Source organism: Scomber japonicus, chromosome 17, assembly GCF_027409825.1.
Source record: "Scomber japonicus isolate fScoJap1 chromosome 17, fScoJap1.pri, whole genome shotgun sequence".
NCBI lineage: Eukaryota > Metazoa > Chordata > Actinopteri > Scombriformes > Scombridae > Scomber > Scomber japonicus.
Window position 1 is genome coordinate 4,593,292 of NC_070594.1, and position 16,323 is coordinate 4,609,614.

The window sequence follows — 16,323 nt, forward strand, 5'->3', positions numbered from 1 at the left end:
AGAGAGAGAGGAAGGTGTTTAAGTGAGGAAGGAAAAGAAGGTAGGACGGAGGAAAGAAGGAAGGAAAGGAGAGAGGAAGGAAGGAAAGGAGGGAGAGAGGAGGGAGGAAGTAAGGACGGAGGAAAGAAGGAAGGAAGGTAGGAGAGAGGGAGGAAGGGTTAGGAAGGTGGGTGGAGGAAAGAAGGAAGAGAGAAAGGAGGGAAGGAAAGAAGAAGGAAGGAAGGAAGGTGGAGGGGAGGAAAGAAGGAAGAGAGAAAGGAGAGAAGGAGGGAAGGAAAGAGGAAGGACGGAAGGTAGGTAGGTAGGAAGGAAGGAAGGTAGGAGAGAGGGAGGGAGGGAGGAAAGAAGGAAGAGAGAAAGGCAGGAAGGAAGGAAGGAAGGAAGGGAGGAGAGGGAGTGAGGAAGGGAGGGAGGAATATCATATTAGAGTAACGCATCACTGACTACACAGCTCAAAAAAACAACAACGACAACCACAGGACAAAGGTCGACATTAGACCCTGGAAAAGATTATTTGGACCCATCAATACTGGAATCGAACCTGTGACCTCAGAGTTGCTTGCATCACATTCCTACCAACTGAGCTAACTGGTTGTCATGGAGATTTGTGGTTCATCTTCTTCTCTCCACAGAGATTCTGGGAGCGTTAGTCTCAGTCATGTCCATCTGGATCGTGACGGGCGCGCTGGTCTATTTAGCCATCGAGAGGATCGTTCGCAACGACTACGAGATCGATGGTCACGTGATGTGGTCACCTCTGGGTGCGCCGTCATCGTCAACATCATGTGAGTAGAAACAGAGTTCATTTAACTTCCTGTCGTCCTCCCGGGTCAAATTGACCCCGTCTGTTTTGACTGTTCCTTCTTTCCTCCCTTCCTTCCTACTTTCCTTCCTTCCTACCTACCTTCCGTCCTTCCTCTTTCCTTCCCTCCTTCTCTCCTTTCTCTCTTCCTTCTTTCCTCCCCTCTACCTTCCTTCCTTCCTTCCTTCCTACCTTCCTTCCTTCCTTCCTTCCTTCCTTCTTTCCTTCCTTCCTACCTACCTACCTTCCCTCCTTTCTCTCTTCCTTCTTCCCTCCCTCTCCTACCTTCCTTCCTTCTTCCCTCCCTCTCCTACCTTCCTTCCTTCTTTCCTCCGTCCTTCCTTTTTCCTTCTGCGCTCTCTCTCTCTCTCTCTCTCTCTCTCTCTCTCTCTCTCTCTCTCTCTCTCTCTCTCTCTCTCTCTCTCTCTCTCTCTCTCTCTCTCTCTCTCTCTCTCTCTCTCTCTCCGCAGCATGGCGTACATCCTCCATCACTCCACCACCTTCCACGCTCACGGCAGCGGTTACCACCACATCGACGAGGACGGCCACAGTCCCGTCTCCCACGGTCACTCCCACGCGCTCCTCGGTGGCCATGGCAACACCAGCGTCCGCGCCGCCTTCATCCACGTGGTCGGCGACCTGCTGCAGAGCGTCGGCGTCACCGTGGCCGCCATCATCATCTACTTTCGGGTCAGATATAGAAAACATTCATGTTAGGGTGAGACCGAAATGTCAGTTTGATGAGACTGGCCCTTTAATAGGAAACTAATATGATCCAGACCTGGTTGGATTAAATAATGACAATAATTAAAATAATAATAATAATAATAATAATAATAATAATTTAAAAAAATGAAAATAGAGTTTTGACTAATTTATGGTCTTAATTATTGGTTTAAAATAAAAAAAAAAAAAAAAAAGTTATTGCATTGGGTCATATTATTCCCAATGCAATATTCCCAATATTCCCAATGCTAATAATAATATTCATAATATTTATAGTATGTATAATATTCATAATAATACACATTTTGACTAATTTATTTATTTATTTCTGATTTTTATTATTTTATTTATCTTTATTTTTTAAATCTTGGCCAGTCATTGACTTTTTCATGTTTAATTTTTCAGTATATAAAATTGTCTTTTTGTATATTTAATAAATATTAACTGTATAATATATCTTATAATGTCTAATACCAAAAAACCATCACTTCATTGGGTCACTTCAATCTCATAAAAAATATTTTAAAAATAAAATAAAATAATACTATAAAAATAATATTTATAATATTTATAATTATATATTATATTTAATTGAATTTATTTAATTTTTTAAAATCATGGCCAGACATTTAGTTCAATTTAAATTTGTCTTTTGGCATATTTATTAAATTCACTGTATTTCTTATAATGTCTCATACTAAGAACAGTCACTTCATTGGGTCACATGTGTAATTTAAAGGTATATTTTAAAGTGTAGAAAGTTTATTTATTATAATATAAACAGTAAAATCCTCCCATGTTCTGCCCTGAGCATCTAAACGTCACATGACTGTAAAAAAACACCATGTGACGTCTCTTTACTCTCAGTTTCAAGTTTCTCTTTTCCTTCCCTGCTTTCTCTCTTCCTTCTTTCCTCCCTCCCTCTCTCCTACCTTCCTTCCTTCCTACCTATCTACCTTCCGTCCTTCCTCTTTCCTTCCCTCCTTCTCTCTTCCTTCTTTCCTCCCCTCTACCTTCCTTCCTTCCTCCCTTCCTCTCTCCTACCTACTTCCTTCCCTCCTTTCTCTCTTCCTTCTTTCCTCCCCCACCTTCCTCCCTTCCTCTCTCCTACCTTCTTTCCTCCTCTCTCTCTCTCTCTCTCTCTCTCTCTCTCTCTCTCTCTCTCTCTCTCTCTCTCTCTCTCTCTCTCTCTCTCTCTCTCTCTCTCTCTCTCTCTCTCTCTCTCTCTCTCTCTCTCTCAGCCAGAGTATAAGATTGCAGATCCCATCTGTACGTTCCTGTTCTCCGTCTTCGTCCTCTGCACCACCGTCACCATCCTCAGAGACGTCTTCAGGATACTGATGGAAGGTATTTGTCTCAGAGGTCATCAGTGTCCGCTGCTTAGAAGGGTTCACTGTGAGAGAGGAAGGAAAAATGTTATGGTGATGATTGGAAAGAAGGAAGGAAGGGAAGATGGGAGGAAGGAAGGAAGGAAGGAAGGAAGGAAGGAAGGAAGGAAGGAAGGAGGGAGGGGGAAAAATGTCATGGTGATGGTTCTGATGCTAAGTTATCTGCAGCCATATTAGAGACTCTGTGAGGCTGCACTGGAAGGAAGGAAGGAAGGAAGGAAGGAAGGAAGGAAGGAAGGAAGAAGGAAGAAAAAATGGGAGGAAGGATGAATGGATGAATGGAAGGAACAAACGAAAATAAGACAGGAAGGAAAGAAAGGGAGGAAGGAAGGAAGGAAGAGAAGGAAGAGAAGAGAAGGAAGGAAGATGGAAGAAAGGGAGGAAGGAAGGAAGAGAAGGAAGAGAAGAGAAGGAAGGAAGATGGAAGAAAGGGAGGAAGGAAGAGAAGAGAAGGAAGGAAGGAAGAAAGGAAGGAACGAATGAAAATAAGACAGGAAGGAAAGAAAGGGAGAAAGGACAGATGAATGGAAGGAGGGAGGGAAGGAAGGGAAGGAGGAAGGAAGGAAGAGAAGAGAAGGAAGGAAGGAAGGAAGGATGAAAGGAATGAAGGAACGAAAATAAGACAGGAAAGAAAAAGGGAGGAAAGAAGGAAGGAAGGAAGGAAGGAAGAGAAGAGAAGAGAAGGAAGGAAGGATGAAAGGAATGAAGGAACGAAAATAAGACAGGAAGGGAAAAGGGAGGAAGGAAAGATGAATGGAAGGAAGGATGGAAAGATGGAAGGAACGAAAGGGAGAAAGGACAGATGAATGGAAGGAGGGAGGGAAGGAAGGGAAGGAGGAAGGAAGGAAGGAGGAAAAAGAAGACAGGAAGGAAAGATAGGGAGGAAGGAAAGATGGGAGGGAAGGAAGGAACGAAGGAAGAAAGGAAGGAAGGATAGAAAGAAAAGAAGGTTGAAATGTTTTTTACATCTTTTTAAGAGCACAGATTGTCACATCCTGGGGAAGATTTAGTGAAGCGCACCACACAGTCCCAAGATCATTTTAAAATCCTTCACACATCGCTGAACTTCCTCAAGATGACCGAACCAAAAAAAGCACCTGGGGCTTTTAAAGTTTCAGGTTATAAAGATTTAAATGTGACTTTGCTCATTTTATTACCGACATGTTTCAGAGACAGATTACAGCAAACTGAGATACTGCTTCAACTGTAGTTACCTGAAGAAAGGGAGAGAGGGAAGAAAGAGAGGATGGATGGGCAGAATGAAGGAAGGAGGGAAGAGAGGAAGGACAGAAGGATGGAAGGAGGGAAGAAAAGCGGGAAGGAAGGATGAAAGGAAGGAAGGAACGAAAATAAGACAGGAAGGAAAGAAAGGGAGGAAAGAAGGAAGGAAGAAAAGGAGGAAGGACAGATGGATGGAAGGAGGGAAGAAAAAAGGGGAGAAAGGATGAAAGGAAGGAAGGAACGAAAGGGAGGAAGGAAGGAATGAAAAAGATGAAGGAAGGAAGGATAGAAGGAAAAGAAGACAGGAAGGAAAGTGGGCCGTATTGGACCCCTCGTTGGGCCGTCTCTGGCCCGTGGGCAAGGAGGGAAGGAAGGAGGGAAGGACAGATGGAAGGAAGGAAGGAAAGAAGGAAAGAAAATAAGGAAGGAAGGAAGGAAGGACAGAAGGAAGGAAAGATGTGTGTTGTTTGTTTGACTCATTAATGTGTGTTTCAGGCTCTCCTAAAGGAATAGAGTTTAACTTGATGCTCTTATTTAATGTTTCAGGCTCTCCTAAAGGAGTAGAGTTTAACTTGATGCTCTTATTTAATGTTTCAGGCTCTCCTAAAGGAGTAGAGTTTAACTTGATGCTCTAATGTGTGTTTCAGGCTCTCCTAAAGGAATAGAGTTTAACTTGATGCTCTAATGTGTGTTTCAGGCTCTCCTAAAGGAATAGAGTTTAACTTGATGGTCTTATTTAATGTTTCAGGCTCTCCTAAAGGAATAGAGTTTAACTCGGTGAAGGAAGTGCTGCTGTCTGTGAAGGCGGTGAAATCGATGCACAGTCTGCACCTCTGGGCTCTGACTCTGGGACAGTCGCTGGTCTCTGTTCACCTGGCCGTCGGTAAGATATCAAACACACAGAAATACACTCCTTTCCTTCCTTCCTTCCTTCCTTCCTTTCCTTCCTTTCCTCCCTCCCTCCCTTCCTTCCCTCCCTCCCTTCCTTCCTTCCCTCCTTCCTCCTCACTCCTTTCCTTCCTTATTCCCTTCCTTCCTTCCTCTTTCTTAAATTTTTCCTTTGTTCTTCCCCTTCCCTCTTTCTTTGCTCACTTCCTTCCTTCCTTCCTCCTTTCCTTCCTTCCTTCTTTCCCTCCATCCTTCTCTCCTTACTCCTTTCTTAATCAGTTTAATCTTCATGATCTGAGCCGACTGAATTCTGCATTTTGGAATTATGCTTCCAGCTGCATTAAGTTCTTCAAATGTTTAACAAGCATGAAAAGCAAAGAAATGAGAGAAAGAATATTAAAATATCATCCAGTGAAACAAACCTGAGTGTGTTTCCTCGTGTTCTCCTCAGAGGAAGGCTCCGACCCTCAGTCTGTGCTGCAGGAAGCCACCGATCTGCTTCACACCAAGTTTGGTTTCTACAGCATCACCATCCAGGTGGAGCTCTACTCTGAAGACATGAGCCACTGCAGCCACTGCCAGGACCCCTGTGACTGACCCCTGACCTCTGACTCCTGACCCTGACCCTGACCCTGGAGCATTACTGGCTGTGTCCCCCCTGCCCCCCTCCCCAAAAATAGCAGCGACCTGGAAACAGAAGGAGGAGAGTTTATTGTTGACCAACTTCATCGTACAGACATCAAAACCATCTCTGTGTTCGTAGTCGAGTGTTAATGACGAAGCACTTAAAGTCTGTGTAAAGTAAGAATAAATATGTGTTCTGAGTTTGACATACCACAGAAAAGTGTGTTGTTAACCACCCTGCCAAATTTGAATGATTAAAAAAATCGCCAAATATATGAAATTAGGCTTCAAAGTAAAAATCAGCCTCTTTCTCTGCTCCCAAACACTGTGGGCGTGACCGCCGAGTCAAACATGGACACTACATCTGAGAGCTTTCTGCGGCTAGTTCAGCTGCTAGCTCGGCGGCTAACTCAGCGGCTAGCTCGGCAGCTAACTCAGCTAACTGGCGGCTAGCTCAGCTAACTGGCTACTAGCTCGGAGGCTAACTCAGCTAACTGGCTAACTGTAGACTGTAGTAGTAGCAGTGTGTGCTGAATGTATTTCTACCTCTACAGCAGCAGGGGCGGGTTTATGCTAAGCACTAAATCCTGAACACAGAAATGTTGAAACACAGTTTGTGAAGCCTAGCTCCACAATTCAAATCTAAATGGTTGAAATGCTTTTTACACCTTTTTTGGATATACATTTATGACCTATTTAATGTGTTTAGAAGAAAATGTCTGAATTCACTTTACACAGTCTTTAACTTTACTGAGGTGCACTTAACGAGTAACGGGACGACTTCACGAAACATTTATTTTATTGTCATTTTGTGAGTCCGGTCACTAAAACACTCAACATTAAATCACATTACCGTATCATTCAACTATAACACTTAAAAAAAAAACTTTTATTTTGCATTTATCAGCACAATATGAACATTGAAATGGTTTTATAACACACTATAAAGCTGGTATAAGCAGATAAAGGTGCTTTAATTCCTCCTGAGTGCACAAATAAACTGAATGTAGTTGAAATAATATAAAATATGTCTCCAGCAGAAAGGTTATAATTGGTTTTCATCAATAAAAAGCTTAAAAATGTGCTTATATCTGCTTATAACTAGGATCTATTTAATGTCTATATTCTGCTTATAAATGCCAAACAGTTGGACTTTAAGTATCAGACTGCTTCGTATTTAAAAGATGTGTTAAGTATATAAAAAGGACAATGAAAGGTTCATACATGCGAGGAGTATTTCAGGAGATAATAATATAAAAGTATAAAGTATTAAAAAGTCGTACACTCTCACAGCGAGTGATGCTTCTCAAACGTTCACAAACACTGCCGAAATATTAACACTTCCTTTAAATGTCCAAAAACTGCCAGACTGTTGCTAACGCTAACGCTAATGCTAACGCTAACGCTAGCTAACGTTTATCGCTCATTTCAGACTTAAACAGGACAGGTAGCGATGTATAAGCAGAGGGAACCATGGATGGCTTTGATTTTGATTTTAAATTTACCGAATTTACCGAATGACGACTCACACTCACTCTACAGTTCATCGTCTTCTTAGCGCCGTTGATTAGCTTTTCATTGACCTTCCTTCCTTCCTTCCTTCCTTCTTTCCTTTGTCCTTCCTTCCTTCTTCGTCCCTTTCATCCTTCCATTCATCCATCCATCCTTCCTTTCCTTCCTTCCAGCTACCGTCCTTCCTTCCTTCCATCCATCCTTCCTTCCTTTCCTTCTTTCCTGCCCTCCTTTCTTCCCTTCCTTCCTCCCTGCTACCGTCCTTCCTTCCTTCTTCCTCCCTTTCATCCTTCCATCCATCCATCCTTCCTTCCATCCTTCCAGCTACCGTCCTTCCTTCCTTCTTCCTCCCTTCCATCCTTCCATCCATCCATCCTTCCAGCTTTTTCTTTCCTTCCTTCCTTCCATCCATCCATCCTTCCTTCCTTCCTTCCTTCCTCCCTTCCTCCCTCCTTTCCTTGACTCGAGGACAACAGGAGGGTTAAATAATAATATAATAAAAATATAACAATTGGTTCATTTTGTAGGAAAAGCTCAACACTCTGCATATATAAGGTCTAAACTTCCCCTGAGAGGCGATGCCAGTACAGTTAATTGCCCCTTTAACGTGTGTCAGTGAGGAATGTGTAATAGTGTGTTTTAATACGGCTGAAGAAGCAGCAGCTCGTAGCTCCGACCCTCCGAGACCAAGTTCAGCTCTGAGAGGGAAAGAATGATTTAGTCCTTCAGTCGGACGATTAGTTTCAGCTCCGAGCCGTCCTTTAACTATCTCATCTATCTCTCCTTCCTCCTGTAGCCTCGGTGTTACTCATCCATCAGCTCTGTGTCTCTCTGTTCCCTTTTTCATCTATCTATCCATCTGTCTGCCTCTCTATCTATCTATCCATCCATCCATCTATCCAGTCAAGGTTTTCAGTTACTTCTTTAAGCTTTTTGACTGATCTCTGTCTTGAAGTAGGAACTATAATATAATATGATTTACAAAACCATCATTACAGGGCTGCTGTTACTGTATTATACTACTATCAGCATTATTATTATTATTATTATTATTATGCATTAAAGGGATAGTTCGGGTTTTTTGACATGAAGTTGTATGACATCCTCACCAGTGAGCAGAGTTCTGGCCGGCTTTTGGTGTTGAAGAAAGTAGTTCCCGCTAGTTTCTGGGGTCACAAAGATAAAGAGTAAATACATTTGTCTGTAAAAATGTTAGGCTTCATAATCACCTGCTGGCACTATTTTCCCTCCCTTCGTATCACTGAGCGCTGCCGCCTGTTGACAGCGGCGCACCTTTCCATCAGCTGTTTCAGGGTGTTTTCTGAAAACCCGAAGTATCCCTTTAATATCAACAGAAAAGGAAAGAAAATGTAGACATTCAATGATGAGAAGAGAGAGAGATATATGATAGAGACTTACTGAAAAGGCTGCAGAAAGGGGAGAAGTCCTGGAGATGATTGAGTTGGAGGCTGGGAGTCAAGGGGTGAAACTTGGGCTAGAAGATGGGAACATGTGGTTGAGGCTAGGACTAGAAGCTGGGAACCAAGAGCTGAAATTTGGGCTAGAAGCTGAGATCATGTGGCTGAGGCTTGGACTAGAAGCTGGGAAAGAAGATGTGAAAATAGAGCTAGAAGCTGGGAACCAGTAGACTGAATTTGGGCTAGAAGCTGGGAACTAAGAGCTGAAATTTGGGCTAGGAGATGGAAACTAAGAGCTGAATTTGGGCTAGAAGCTGGGAATTAAGAGCTGAGGCTTGGACTGGAAGATGGGAACTAAGATGTGAAATTAGGGTTTGAAGATGGGAACCAATAAGCTGAAATTTGGGTTTGAAGATAGGAACCACAAAGCTGGAAATTGGGCTAGAAGCTGGGAACGAAGATGTGAAATTAGGGCTGAAAGCTGGGAACCAAGAAGCTGAAACTTGGGATAGAAGCTGGGAACTCAGAGACTGACATTTGGGCTAGAAGCTGAGAACATGTAGCTGACTGGAAGATGGGAACTAAGATGTGAAATTAGGGTTTGAAGATGGGAACCACAAAGCTGGAAATTGGGCTAGAAGCTGAGAACATATGGCTGAGGCTTGGACTAGAAGCTGGGAACCAATAGCTGAAATTTGGGCTAGAAGCTGGGAACATGTAGCTGACTGGAAGATGGGAACTAAGATGTGAAATTAGGGTTTGAAGATGGGAACCACAAAGCTGGAAATTGGGCTAGAAGCTGAGAACATATGGCTGAGGCTTGGACTAGAAGCTGGGAACCAATAGCTGAAATTTGGGCTAGAAGCTGGGAACATGTGGCTGAGGCTTGGACTAGAAGCTGAGAACGAAGATGTGAGATTAGAGCTAGAAGCTGGGAACTGAGAGCTGAAATTTGGGCGAGAAGTCAGGTTGAACTAGAGGGGATGAAGGTCTAGAGACAAAGCAGACTGCAGGAGACAGGAAACAGGGTTAGAGGAACAGTTATAAATGAATTAAATGACAAAAAGTTGAACCTAGAACGAGATCAATAGATTAAAAAGCAAATTAGGTTTAATTCTTAAGGAAATGTTGATGATGCAAGGAGGAAGATCACATCATCATCATCATCATCATCATCATCAGTAGGATTCATCTAACTGTGGTGAGTGTCGGTCAGTGTTTGATTGGACTCGAGTATCATTTAAAAAATAATTAATTAATTAATAAACCACTTTTATTTAAACTCATCTAAACATTGTCTAAGAACCGTTGATGTTGTTCGTTGATCTCAAATTTCACAAAAAAAAGGGACAGATTGTTACCATGGTAACCGCCAACTCGACATCCATCCTGATCCAAAAAGTACTTGCATGGTTGTTAGCTGTTCGTCTAATATCACGTTAAAAAAATAAAAAATACGACAACGTTTCTCATCCGACTGCCAATCACAACACGCTGATATAAATATTACACAATGCGGAGGATTAATCAAAGAATAATGTTTAAAAATGTCTATATTTTCACCAATTTTTACAAAAGATCGTGTATATTAAATACAGTTTTCCTTTTGAAATAACACAAAATGAGAATATATATATATAAACGTTCAAACTTAAGTGAATGTACTGATGAGCGATGCATTTTATTGTGTTATAGTTTTTGATATGAAAGCAAACTGTGCTGGTGTTAAACTGGAGCCAAAGTTCATTTCAAAATAAAAGTGTTCCTGTGTGTTTTAATCTGAAAGTGTAATGTTTGAGAATGCTCTGTATCGTGTTGTTTGCCGTCTGTGACAACAATTATACGTGTGACCGTTTGTAAATATGTTAAATATTGTGTATTTTCTGTGTATGATTTTTGTGTATATGTGTAAATATGTTTATTGTACAGTCTTTAAAAAACAGTCCTATTTGTCTATGTGTCATGGTGATCCTCCTGTGATGTTTGCTATTTCATTTTTAAGTGTAGACAGAGTTTTTTTTTGTAAAGTGAAATAAAAAAGACTGCAGATGATGGGCTGAGGATTATTATTATTATTATTTAGAACATTTTGACATCGTGTTGGAGTTCCTGCCATAAAAATATCATTAAATTAATCTTATGTTACACTTTCAATTAATAATTTTGCACCAATACTGATAAAAGGGAGCTGTTTATCAGCTGCAGGACTCTCAAAGGAAAGTCTGCACACTTCATTCTTACTTTCAGTTTTCAAAGTAATTTTGATCAAGATCTTAATCTGACTTTCTTACCTAATTGTCGTCTTAAAACGAGAAAAAAATGTCCGTTATTATCGGCCGATGTTTACTTAAAAATGTAATATCGGGAAGTATCGGTATCAGGTTTTTATAACCGATGTTTGTTCTGTAGGTTTCAGTAATTCCGAGTCTGCATGAACGCAGCATGGAACGTTTACCAGCGCGCGCTTGATGACAAACAACAACAACATGCTAGACTCGCGGGTGGCTAACCGTCGCTAACCGCTGCTAACCGTAACTAACCGTTGCTAACAAGTTCATAGCGTCCGCCGCCATGTACACGAACACACAAACAGAAACCAGCTTTACCTCCTCGTTGTCATTTTCTCTGTTATGTTTTTGGGGAGTCCCCTCTGTGACGTCACCTTCAGAGTCCGGTGGGTCCGATTTCTTATATACGGTCTATGGTCCGATCTGGGTGCTACCTGGGTGCTACTCTGCTGGAGACACAACAGCTGAGAGGAGCAAGTGAGAGGACTCCCTGTAAAGGTCCCGCCACCTAAGTTTAACCAGGAACTTCCGGAAGTTTAAATGCCAGTTTGTTCAGGGTTTTTTTTAATGAAAAAGCACAAAACTGATTCATAGTTTATACAGTGATTGATAAAAATAACATTTAAAAAATTAAGAAAAAGAATATCCTTGGAGAATTTGATGCAATAAGCATGAACACAAATGCGGTGCACAAACTATTAGCTACTGTAGTAAGTTTATATGACCACGTGGCCTAATGGATAAGGCGTCTGACTTCGGATCAGAAGATTGAGGGTTCGAATCCCTTCGTGGTTGGTAAACTTCTCTTCTGTAGGATTTACATGTGTGTCTGTTCAGGAGTGTATATCATACTGAGGAGTGATGGTGTTATGTCATTTAATTATAAAATAAATACAAGTATAATCTGTCACTGAGAAAAATGTCATTAAATTAAAATTACTGATGAAAATGTTGATGATTACAAAGGAGGTTACATCTACAGCCACACCTTTAAGATTTTAAGTTTTGAAGGAAGGAAGGAAGGAAGGACAGATGGAAGGAAGAGAGAAAGGTTGGAAAGATGGAAGGGAGGAAGGACAGATGGAAGGACAGAAGAAAGGAAAGAGGGAAGAAAGGAAGGAAGCAAGGAAAGATGGAAGAGGGAAGGAAAGAAAGAAGAAAGGACAGAAGAAAGGAAGGAGGGAAGAAAATAGGGAAGGAAGGAAGGACAGAAGGAAGGAAGGAAGGAAGGTTGGAAAGATGGAAGGACAGAAGAAAAGAAAGAGGGAAGGAAGGAAGGAAGGAAGGAAGGAAGGAAGGAGGGAAAGAAAATAAGGAAGGAAAGAGGGAAGAAAGGAAGGAAGCAAGCAAGCAAGGCAGGAAGGAAAGAAGGAAGGAAGGACAGAAGGAAGGGAGGTCAGTTGCAGTATTGCAGCTAAAAACCCCAAATCATTTCCTCCATAGAGCTCCAGTGTTAAAGTTAACAGCACACCTTGAACTGCAGATAAACTCAACTAGGACTCTTTATGTTATTCATTTTTGTTTAATTAGATCTGTCACTATATCTACTTTAATTAACCCTTAAACAGGCAGCGTGCACCAGGAGATACAGACTCTTTAAGGAGCATGATGGGTTAAGGTTTAATTTAATTGTATATGTGCCTTATATTGGTAGAATTAAAGCTTGTGGTAGGTTTATACTTTGATAAAAATGATAAAAATGAGTTTAGAAACTAGTATTAATGACCAGAATGTATCACTTTACTATGTTAAATAACACATTTAAGTGTTTTACCATTATCACCATTGTATGCCTTAATAAGGGCAAAACATCCTGGTGGAGATACAACTCATAAAATCCAAAATATATTAAAAATAAGAGTGGAAATATTTTACTTTAGGTGCAAATGACATAACTAGTGACATCAATATGGGATTTTTTACATCTAATTTTCCATCCTGCCTGTTTAAGGGTTAAATGATATATTGTCTCAGAAATAATCACGATAAACAATATTACTGTCATTTAAAGACCTTTTCATACCACTGATAACATAATAAAGCTCCAGAACATCTACTGATGAATAAAAACATTCAAACTCAACTTTTCTTTCATTTAAATTCATATTTTATTATAAAAACATGAACATTAACGGCACCGGTTCAGAAATAGAGACAACGAAAGAGAAGTCAACGCTTTTTAATCATATTTAAAATGTACAAGTTCTTTATAAGATAACACATCACTGACTGTCAATGACATGTGGAAATAATCCCAGTTACATAAGAAATAAAAATCATAAGCACCTTTTTTTTAAACCCCTAATTGAACTTAGTGGAAAAAGATGTTTTTTTTTTAAATTTACCTCTAAAAAACAGAGATGACTAAATCTGTGAATAAACTGAGAAAATAACTTAAAGTAAAATAAAGTAGCAAACACCACGTTGAAAGTTTAACAATTAAAGAAACCATGAAAAAATACCTAAAAGTTTTATCATTTACAAACATCATCACATCCTGGAAAGTTACACAATAAAAAAATTCAAGTATTTCCTCTCAGCTGAAGCCTGAGTTGTTGAACATGATTTTAAAAAAAAGAGAGAAGATAATTAAACAATGAAACAAGTGCAGCTGCATGAATGAGCTCAAATCTGCAGAAAACTGAACATTTAGAGACTTTACAACATCTGCAGTGACGTAGGAGAAGATTTAAAGGCTAAAAAACTAAATATTAGGGTGCATCTTTAACGTAATGTGAACAAAATTAACTAGCAATGATGTTTAACTCATGCTTTACATTCATCTCTCTTCAGTTTTCTGCATATTACTCCACTGATTGTGTTGAATGAGCTCAAATCTGCAGAAAACTGAACTTTTTTCTCAGCTTCCTGTTGAAGTTTTGAGACTCAACATTGTTCCAGAGTGAGTTTTGCAGAGATGTAGGAGAAGATTTAAAGGCTAAATGACAAACAATTGGGGCGTATCTTTAAGGTAATGTGAAAAAAATGAAATAGTAGTGAGGGATATTTAACTAATGAAGCATAGAAAGTGTAAAAACTGGTGTTTAATTCATAACTGCTGCCTGAAGTGTTAAGTTTCTTCAGTTTAGTGCACATAACTACACTGACTGTGTTTTGACCCACACACATCAGTGTCCCTGAACGCATCGTGTGTGTTTTGGCCTCTGAGTGCAGCTGCATGAATGAGCTCAAATCTGCAGAAAAATAAAAAAAATCACAATTTTTCAGCTTCCTGTTGAAGTTTTGAGACTCAACATCATTACAAGATGAGTTTTCCAACAGGTGCAGTGATGTGGGAGAAGATTTAAAGGCTATAAGACAAAATATTGGGGCTTATCTTGAAAAAAATGTAATAGTAACGATTCCCTCATTACTATTAACTAATGAAGCACAGAAAGTGTGAAAACTGGTGTTTAATTCATGCTTTACACTCATAATCACTACCTGAAGTGTTAAGTTTCTCCAGTTTTGTGCACATAACTACAATGACTGTGTTTTTGACCCACACACAACGGAGTCCCTGAACGCACCGCGTGTAGAAACAGATGGAGGCTTGAAGCTGTTTCGTCTCCTCTGAAGATAAAAAGGTGTAAAAGTGTGAAAACAGACACCAGTTTAAGGCGTAAAGAAGCTAATTAATGTAGAAAAACTGTGATAGGAACATCCTGGATATGTGAGCATGAACGTTAGCGAACATTAGCATGAACGTTGGCGAACATTAGCATACGTTAGCATGAACGTTAGCGACCGTTAGCATGAACATTAGCATGAACGTTAGCGAAAGTTAGCATGAACGTTAGCGAAAGTTAGCATGAACGTTAGCACTGTGATGGAATGTCTCTGTGATAAAAAACATTAAATATATTAAACTAAATTAAAACATTAATTAAACATTCGTCATTTCATTGTTAAAGGTGACAAAAAAGGCTGAAAAACGTTGGAGTTAAAGTTCATGTCAGCGTGATAATGAGCTGCTGATCGTTTTCTCTTCTAATTTAAAGATGAATTATTGAAGAAGATGATTTTATTAGAAATTAATGTTTTTTTATTTATTCTAAAGGGATTTGTGGAGGTTTGGTTTTGGGATTTTTTTGAGGTTTTTTGGGATTCTCCTCCTGCTATAGCTGCTGTGTCTCAGTGTGTTCTTCCTCCTTCTCCTCCTCCTCCTCTTCCTCCTTCTCCTCTTCCTCCTTCTCTTCCTCCTCTGGAGAGTACAGAGCGTTAAACTGAGCCTGGTTCTTGCTGATCATCTTGGTCACATGACCGCTGATCATGCTCCTCAGACAGTTGAGTCTCACCAGCCCCGTCTGACCCGCGACGCCACCCAAGGGTGACAGCTCATGTTGGGGCTGAAACGCACCTGAGGAAGAGGAGGAAGAGGAAGAGGAGGTTAATACATTTACTAAACACACATCACACTTTGTTTTATAATTGTTTAATAAGTTTATGCTGAACTTTTATTTTTTATTGTTTTTCTTCCTTTCTTTCTTTTTCTCTCCTCGTTGTTCTTTCTTTGTCCTTTTTCTTCGTTTCTTTCTTTCTCTTTGCCTCCTTGGTCGTTCTTTCTACCTTCTTTTTCTGTGTTTCTTTGTTTCTTTCTTTCTCTCCTCATTATTTATTACCCTTCTTTCTTTCTTTCTTTCTTTCTGTTTCACTGTGTAACACTGTGGATTTTTTCCCTCCTTCCTTCCTTCCATCCTCCCTTCCTCCCTCCTTTCCTTCTTTCTTCCTGCCTTCCTTTCTTTCCTTCCTCCCTCCCTTCCTTCTTCCTCCCTCCTTCCCTTCCTTCTTCCTCCCTCCTTTCCTTCTTTCTTCCTGCCCTTCCTTCTTCCTCCCTCCTTCCCTTCCTTCTTCCTCCCTTCCATCCTTCCTTCCTTCTTCCTCCCTTCCATCCTTCTTTCTTCCTGTCTTCCTTTCTTTCCTTCCTCCCTACCTCCTTCCTTTCTCCTTTCCTTCCTTCCATCCTCCCTCCTTTCCTTCCTTTCCTCGAGGACAACAGGAGGGCTGTGTGAATGACTCAGCTGTTATTCTCTCTCTGTCTCTTTCTCTCTCCATCACTACAAATCCTCCTTTTATTTCATTTATTTAGTTTCTTCCTCCTCCTCTTCCTCTTCCTCTTCCTGATCTATTTATCCTCTTCAGAAAAAGAAAAAAAAAAAAAGAAGCCGGCAGCATTTTAACTTTTTTCCTGCAGATTATCCATCATCTGATCCCAGAGGGCACAGCGACACTCTGCCCTCTCTTAACATTAAACCCATCAAATCCTCAAATGACTGCTTCTTCTCCTCCTCCTCCTCTGCCTCATCCCCTCCTCCTCATCTTCCTCCCCCCTTCCTCCTCCTCCTCCTCTTCTTCCTCATCCCCTCCTCATCTTCTCCTCCTCCTCAGCCTCCTCCCCTCCTCCTCATCTTCCTCCTCTTCTTCTGCCCCCCTCCCCCTTCTTCCTCCCCTCCTCC

At 40.7% G+C, this 16,323-nt stretch overlaps 2 protein-coding genes and 1 non-coding gene across 3 annotated transcripts in view; 2 read left to right on the forward strand and 1 right to left on the reverse strand.

The window, feature by feature from the left end:
- The window catches only part of slc30a2 (solute carrier family 30 member 2), a 23,436-nt gene extending 17,814 nt beyond the window's left edge, over positions 1-5,622 (forward strand). The window contains 6 exon segments of the mRNA XM_053337102.1: positions 633-746; positions 749-785; positions 1,273-1,492; positions 2,770-2,875; positions 4,886-5,020; positions 5,477-5,622. Coding sequence (XP_053193077.1) covers positions 633-746; positions 749-785; positions 1,273-1,492; positions 2,770-2,875; positions 4,886-5,020; positions 5,477-5,622 — 758 coding nt within the window.
- Positions 5,623-9,503: 3,881 nt separating this feature from the next.
- The window catches only part of gtf3c2 (general transcription factor IIIC, polypeptide 2, beta), a 24,645-nt gene continuing 17,825 nt past the window's right edge, over positions 9,504-16,323 (reverse strand). Inside the window, 4 exon segments of the mRNA XM_053337448.1 lie at positions 9,504-9,586; positions 14,312-14,440; positions 15,054-15,191; positions 15,194-15,245. Coding sequence (XP_053193423.1) covers positions 9,504-9,586; positions 14,312-14,440; positions 15,054-15,191; positions 15,194-15,245 — 402 coding nt within the window.
- trnar-ucg (transfer RNA arginine (anticodon UCG)) lies at positions 11,590-11,662 on the forward strand. Its single transcript has one exon. It is a non-coding gene; the product is annotated as a tRNA-Arg (tRNA).